The sequence below is a fragment of the Triticum urartu genome, chromosome 2 (assembly GCF_003073215.2).
Source record: "Triticum urartu cultivar G1812 chromosome 2, Tu2.1, whole genome shotgun sequence".
Taxonomy (NCBI): Eukaryota; Viridiplantae; Streptophyta; class Magnoliopsida; order Poales; family Poaceae; genus Triticum; species Triticum urartu.
This window is the reverse complement of record NC_053023.1, coordinates 590,463,375-590,470,497: the sequence shown is the minus strand read 5'-3', so window position 1 is coordinate 590,470,497 and position 7,123 is coordinate 590,463,375. Positions and strand designations below refer to the sequence as shown.

Sequence of the window (7,123 nt, the reverse complement as noted above, 5' to 3'; positions counted from 1 at the left end):
TGAGTACTTTCTTTTGATAAATTTGAACATGTAAATTTGCATTGCGATTTCTTAGCACATTCCTCACAAAAGGTGACATTAAGCAGTTTAAAGATGCTTGTGAGAGGCAGCACATCCTATACAACATCTTGTTGTTATTTTTCCCTTTTGCCTTAGGGTTGGAACTCTCTTGTAAATTCCTAATTTTTAATCTTTGAAAAATAGGATGGCCCTCTTATCTTCTGTATTGACATATATACTTATATTCTTCATATAAGACAAGAGGGCCATCCTATTTTTCTCAGCGAAGTTACATTCAACAAAGATGTTTATTTATGATATTGTTTCATGTAGTGTCCTACGATACCACCCAAGATAGATATCGTGAATTTGTATTGTTTACATAAAGTATTTTTGTATTTTCTTAATTTGTAGCATAGAGATGTTAATCTAAGTGTATAGTCAAGGAAGTAAAGGGGGATATGCATGTACAATGCTCACAAGTCAGATGCATACTCCTTTAGGATTTCATATATATTTTAAAAAAAGTTCTTCTTTATGACCGTGTTCCCATCAGATGTCTGCTACTTTCGCCGCCACCCTTGCACCGGACCTTCCCTCTACTATCGGACTGCACACTGCACCTACGAAGCAAAAAGTGTCGGGCAGCCATCAATGCTCCTTTTTGAGGGATATTGTCAACAATGACACGCAATAACCTTCAGCCATCAATGCTTATCACTTTTGGACGACACTGCTATTTAAGCCGGTCGACTCGCTCCTCGCATGGCAAGATGGGACTAAACCTCCTACGGCACGGACATTTTAACCTATAGTTATATTTACATATGCTATCTATAGAATTTTTTTAAATGACCGTGGCAATCGCACGGGCTTTTTACTAGTGCAAAGTAAATACTCAGTTCGTGTCCTCTCGGCTCTCGGGAAAGAAGAAAACAAACTTCTGGCCCAAAACGCATGCACGATGCATCATCCACTAGATTAAAAATGATCTAGAACCAGGGGTTCTTTTCTTCGCATCAAAATCGGATCGAGAAGAAGTACCTTACCTAGCGCGGGCTATACAATTACACAACGGGATGGAATGGAACTCTCTCTCTCTCGGCTGCTAGCTTAGCTATATCCAGTCGCCCTCGACGCTGCCGTCGTCGGAAGGGCGGTGGCCGTGCTCGCTCATGCTGCCCCTCAGCCGGTAGAAGTTCCTGGCCCTGGTCCTCAGCGGGCCGGACCAGTCGTACGCCGCCAGGGACTCGATCCTGTCCAGCACGGCGCTCGGCGTCGACCGCGGCCGCCGCGCCGACGGCTCCTCCGCGAGGTCCGAGCTGTAGCCCGCGGCCGCGCTCGCGCGGGGCGCCCCGGGGACGCGCGGCCAGGACGGCGCGTCGCTGTCGTCGTGCCACGAGCAGCTCCTGCCGCCGTCGTTCCACGGGGACTCCTCCTCCTCCGTGGGCGTGCCGCCGCCGCCGCCCAGGGAGCCGCTGCAGGTCTCCTCGTTGCCGCCGCTGTAGATCAGCTTCAGCGCCTGCACCACCTCGCCCATGAACGGCCGCTGCGCCGCCTCCACGTGCACGCACATGGACGCGATGGCCGCCGCCTTGCCCAGCTTCTCCATGTCGCGGCTCGCCGCCGGCAGGGATGGGTCCGCCAGCAGCTGCAGGCCCTCCCGGTTGGTCAGCAGCGGGCGCGCCCAGGTGACCAGGTTCTCGGACCCTGGCGGCTGGGTCATGTCCACCGGCTTCCGGCCCGACAGGAGTTCCAGGAGCACCACGCCGTAGCTGTACACGTCGCTCTTGACAAGGAGATGCCCCGTCATTGCATACTCCGGGGCAACGTACCTGCAAATGATCCATGATCCGTTTCAAAACTCCACAAGGATTCAAAGAAACTTAGCGCGGTGTATTACTCTACAACGATGGCAGTAACAGCAGGATTCTTACCCGAAAGTTCCCATGACCTGAGTGGAAATGTGCTCAATTCCTTCTGATGCTTCCTTCGCCAGCCCGAAATCCGCAACCTTGGCGGTGAAATCGTTCTCCAGTAGAACATTACTGGCCTTGAAATCACGGTGAATAACATGGGGATTGGCATCCTCATGCAGGTAGGCCAGACCCCTTGCTGCACCCAGCGCTATTTTCATTCTGGTGTCGAAGTCAAGTGGGCCATATATTTTATCTGGACCTTGAATATCAAAACAGAAGTATATTAGGAGTACATATTTACAGTAGAGAATTTCCTGGGGTTTTTATATGCCAACAAAAAAGACCAGATCATATATGCATATGGTGTTGTACGCTTTGGAGGTAAAGTTTCTTAAACACTATGAACGCGGACATGTTATGCAGGTCAACATAGTTCACATACCATGCAGGTGAGACTCCACGCTTCCATTTGGCACAAGCTCAAATACCAAGCACCGCGTGCTCCGTTCAACGCATATACCGACCAACTTGACGAGATTGCGGTGATGCAAACGACTTAGCATCTCAACCTCTGCGATGAACTCACGGTCTCTGTTTTGATGTTTCCCAGTGAGCAATTTGACAGCTACCTCAACTCCATCTTCAACTATGCCGCGATAAACACGTCCATACCCTCCTTCACCTATTATTCTGTTGAAGCTAAATTTGTCTGTTGCCTTCTCAAGCTCAGAAATTGAGAATGTCTTAACCGTGCGCGGGCAGGTTGCTATAGTCGAAGGAAAAGATGCTGTCGAGCTAGTCATACTGGAGAACGATGACCTCATACCTGAAACAGTCCGTTAGTAACAAGGTGTTATTACAAACTGTTCGGATATTAAACGATCTGAAAATGAAGCTTTGTTGTCCCTGGTGCATAGTCACTAGGAAATTGTAGCAAGATTAGAATTTGTACAGTCAAGGTCTGGTGTTTAATTCTCAGCTTAACTAACTTAGTACAAATTGCTATAATGCAGAAATTAGAGGTGTAGTGTATTATACAATAGCTGCTAACAAAATTACCTGTTTTTCTGGTGTTCGAGGAATTTGAAGCATGACCAATTCCATGAGGCTTTTGGCGTCCTTTGTATTTGCATATGATGCAGATGCCAAAACATGTCAAAACAAACACAACAGCTGACAGAGCAATTATGGCGACAATTTTGGAGCTAATCTTCGGATGGCTTCCATTGTGTACATTTGCACCAAAGGGATACTCATTGCTGCTTATTGGACCCAAGGATCCTGGGATATTAGGTACTGAAGAAGGAAGGCCTGCAATGTTTTTGTGATCAAATAAAGCAAGCAAAACTTGACTAATGGGCCATTACGCTAGCGAAGTGGATGTGTCAACAACAATCATGTCACTCACCAGGATAATGAACATATGTTACATCATAATCACCAAAAATAGATGACTTTATAGGAACCTTCTTTCGCAAAAATCTGTTGCTAATCAGCAAGGCTGAAGTCCTATCAAACTTCTGACCTAGTGGCACCAAATCGATGGTGACCGTAGTCTTATCTGGATCTTGAATACTGCCCCCAGCACCCATTATCCGAACTTGACTCTGTTTCAGGAATGTACCTGCTGCAATCTCGATTTCTAGCTCATCAACTCTAGGGAACAACTGGTACGGCGCCACACTAAGATCGAGCTGAATTTGCATAGGATATACACAACCACAAGGGGAACCGATTGGAGTAGAAGTGAGCGGAGCGGAACAAGTTATCCCACTGCAATCTGTTTAATTTTCAGTGACAGGCAGGCCTATTAGTAATGTGATGTTCAGTACTAAGAGTAGGAAGATGCAGTTTCTATTGGTCTGAGGAGAAAAGTAAAACCTTGTCTTTCGAATGATGGTGACGAAGACGGTGGGGCGACACGAGGCCGTTTTCTGTGATGCCTATGCACTGGGTGATAAACAGAGGCACCTGATAAACAAAAGCATAGATAAGTGATACAAACAATTCAAAATAAACAGGATAATTGGAATGGGAAAATAATGATCTTATGTCACGGACAGAAAAAGTATGTGATTGCTATGCTACACCTGTAATTACCAATTATATGTAGAAACCTCATGAGTAGTTCTACTTACTTTGAGGCCCCGGGGAAGGGGCTGGTGCAGGGGAAAGAACCGAATGCCGATGATTTCTACTCCATAATCCAAGTAAGTAGGCCGTGATGGTTGTTGAGCTTGCCGTTCCCAGTGGCACTGCACAGGGTAAGGGTATTCAGGAAAGGTGTCTGAACTTTGAACTCATGCAATGCATATACAAACACCAAAATAGATAATACAAAACTTGCATTCACTATAGCTGAAACGGCAATGTGTTTAATGGGCTCAAAAATGAAAACGTAGGCATGTTTTCCTCATCGGTTGGAGCTTGGCATTATGCATAAAGTCGAGTGGGTGCCGCCGAGTGCAATGCCAGCTGCTCTATGCAAGAAGATGAGGACCGACCGAACGGAACCTGCCCAAAAGGCCAAAACCCCTCGCCAGCATTGCACCAAAACCTAGAAATTTCGGTACCGATGCTTGCTGGCACCGACGATGCAACAAATCCGAATCACAAATTTGCATCCAGATTACAGGTTTGATGTCAAGAGCCTGATTTGGTTCATGAAAAGCAGCTAGGAAAAGGAGGCCGGAGACGGCAACCTCTGCCTTGTCCGCCCGGCCTGGATTCAGATGCGCTCAGGCAAATCGCAGGGGCCAGCTCCATGAAGCAAAGGCAAAAACCTTTCCCCCGCACAAGTCATGGCCATGGGGGTACTTGCCACGCACGCCATGGCCGCCGCTTTCCCCGGGCGATCCCATTGCAGGGCCGCGAGCCGAGGCCAGAATTCCACCCGGCATTGCGGCTCGAATGTCGAATCCAAGAAAAAGCAAGATAAACCACCCGTGCAAGAACAGCGGAGAGGGGAGGGGAGAAAATCTCGAGCGTGCGTACCATAAACGGAGGAGAGCGCGGCGAGGAGGAGGAGCAGGGCGGCTCCCCGCGGCCGCATCTCCGCCGGAGCCCGGTGGGCGGCGCGGGCTCCCTCAGGGCGCCGCCATGCGCGCGGGATCCCGCGGCCCGCCTCGCGCTAGCTCTGCTGCTGCTGCTGCTTCCTTCTGCCCGCGGTGGAAGCTCTCTCTTTTTTTTCTTCTGCTCCTCCGTCTCGGGTCTTTTTGGTTCTTCGCATTGAAGTGATGCGCTGGTCCCGAGGGGGCATTAATTGGCGGGTGGGAAGATGCATCGGGGTCTTTGAACCTTTTCCGAATGCGTGTGTGCAATTTTTTTTTTTTACTCCTGTTTGCCTGGTTTAACTGACGAGGCCACGTGTCCATCACCTGCCCTGCCGTTCACAGTAAATTCCCTTCTCGTTTGATTCCAAATCTTCATCTTGCGCTGGATCCTCAACTTTCTTCATGGAGTACTATTGACTAGTATTGACACAATGCTTAATGGTAGTTGTAAATTTTCTATCTTACGCCAGATCCTCAACATTCGACGGTTATGGTGAGAGCTGGATTATTACAGTATGGTTATAGTGCAATCAATTGGCTACATAGAGTTGTCATGTCACTTATAATCGACATAATAGCAAAATTGCCTTTGAAGGCAGTTTTTACAACTAACGTGGCCACGTGTCTACACGTGCTCTGCTGTTCACACTAAATTCCTCTCTCAAACATTTGAGATTCAAAAAGAATCATCTTTTGACCAGATCCACAACATTTGACGGCTCTAGTGAGAACTGGATTAGGCTAGTCATAGTGGGAAGTGACTTAGGATGTTACTAGTATTACTTTCACTGTGGGGAATAACATATGTGTGGTATCGTGCAAGTAATCACTTATCGTGACTTACTGTGACTTGGGATGCGCAACGTTACGGTAATATATTATGTTACTCCAAACACATCTCAACTCATTAACTACAAGCCACATAAGTAAACTTTTCTTGGGATATGTTATGTTACTACCACTATATGAGGCCTTTCCCAGTGCTCCATGGTGGATAGGTGCTAAGGGTGCCACATAGGCAGAAAAATGAGGTGGCAAAGTAATTAAAGAGGAGAAAGTGTATTATAGTGACCCCAAGAAGAACCAATGCTAAGCACGTGAACCTATACAAAAAGGCTACCAACTAATACGTGAAGGAGTTTTCTCATTAAATAATTAAATAAAGGAGGCTTAGCTACGAAAACTAAGCACCCATGCATTGGGGATATTTGTAGGATCGAAAGTATGTCTAGAGGGGGGTGATTAGACTACTTGACCAAATAAAAACTTAACCTTTTCCCAATTTTAGTTCTTGGCAGATTTTAGCTATTTTAGGACAAGTCAAGCAATCATCACACAATTCAAGCAAGCATGCAAAGAGTATATTGGCAGCGGAAAGTAAAGCATGCAATTTGCAAGAATGTAAAGGGAAGGGTTTGGAGAGTTCAAACGCAATTGGAGGCACGGATGTTTTTCCCGTGGTTCGGATAGGTGGTGCTATCCTACATCCACGTTGATGGAGATTTCAACCCACAAAGGGCAACGGTTGCGAGAGTCCACGGAGAGCTCCACCCACAAAGGGTAACGGTTGCGCGAGTCCACACAGGGCTCCACCCACGAAGGGTCCACGAAGAAGCAACCACCCACAAAGGGTCCACGAAGAAGCAACCTTGTCTATCCCACCATGGCCATCGCCCACACAGGACTTGCCTCACTAGCGGTAGATCTTCACGAAGTAGGCGATCTCCTTGCCCTTACAAACTCCTTGGTTCAACTCCACAATCTTGTCGGAGGCTCCCAAGTGACACCTAGCCAATCTAGGAGACACCACTCTCCAAGAAGTAACAAATGGTGTGTAGGTAATGAACTCCTTGCTCTTGTGCTTCAAATGATAGTCTCCCCAACACTCAACTCTCTCTCATTAGGATTTGGATTTGGTGGAAAGAAGATTTGAGTGGAAAGCAAACTTGGGAAGGCTAGAGATCAAGATTCATATGGTAGGAATGGAATATCTTGGTCTCAACACATGAGTAGGTGGTTCTCTCTCAGAACATATGAGTTGGAATGGTGTATGTGTTCTGATAGCTCTCTCTTCGAATGAAGAGGAGGTGGAGGGGTATATATAGCCTCCACACAAAATCCAACCATTACACAGTTTTCCAATCTCGGGGG

General features: G+C 47.2%; 1 protein-coding gene across 1 annotated transcript; it reads right to left on the bottom strand.

Annotated features, from left to right (window-relative positions):
* Positions 1-977: 977 nt before the first annotated feature.
* On the bottom strand, positions 978-5,162 carry LOC125538980 (receptor-like serine/threonine-protein kinase ALE2). The gene is made up of 8 exons (XM_048702311.1): positions 4,914-5,162; positions 4,058-4,174; positions 3,801-3,890; positions 3,328-3,699; positions 2,979-3,230; positions 2,362-2,745; positions 1,938-2,178; positions 978-1,835 (listed from the first exon to the last, which is right to left on the bottom strand). Exons 1-8 carry the CDS (start codon positions 4,969-4,971, stop codon positions 1,118-1,120), a joined length of 2,232 nt encoding a protein of 743 aa, XP_048558268.1. The 5' UTR covers positions 4,972-5,162; the 3' UTR covers positions 978-1,117.
* Positions 5,163-7,123: the final 1,961 nt, after the last annotated feature.

Bases quoted from the DNA above. Each gene is read 5' to 3' on its own strand.
- LOC125538980 (XM_048702311.1), bottom strand. From the start codon at position 4,971: ATGCGGCCGCGGGGAGCCGCCCTGCTCCTCCTCCTCGCCGCGCTCTCC. The intron at 3,700-3,800 runs GTTTTACTTTTC...AAAATTAAACAG, and splicing joins ACCATCATTCGAAAGACAAG to ATTGCAGTGGGATAACTTGT. The intron at 3,231-3,327 runs GTGAGTGACATG...AAAACATTGCAG, and splicing joins AACATATGTTCATTATCCTG to GCCTTCCTTCTTCAGTACCT.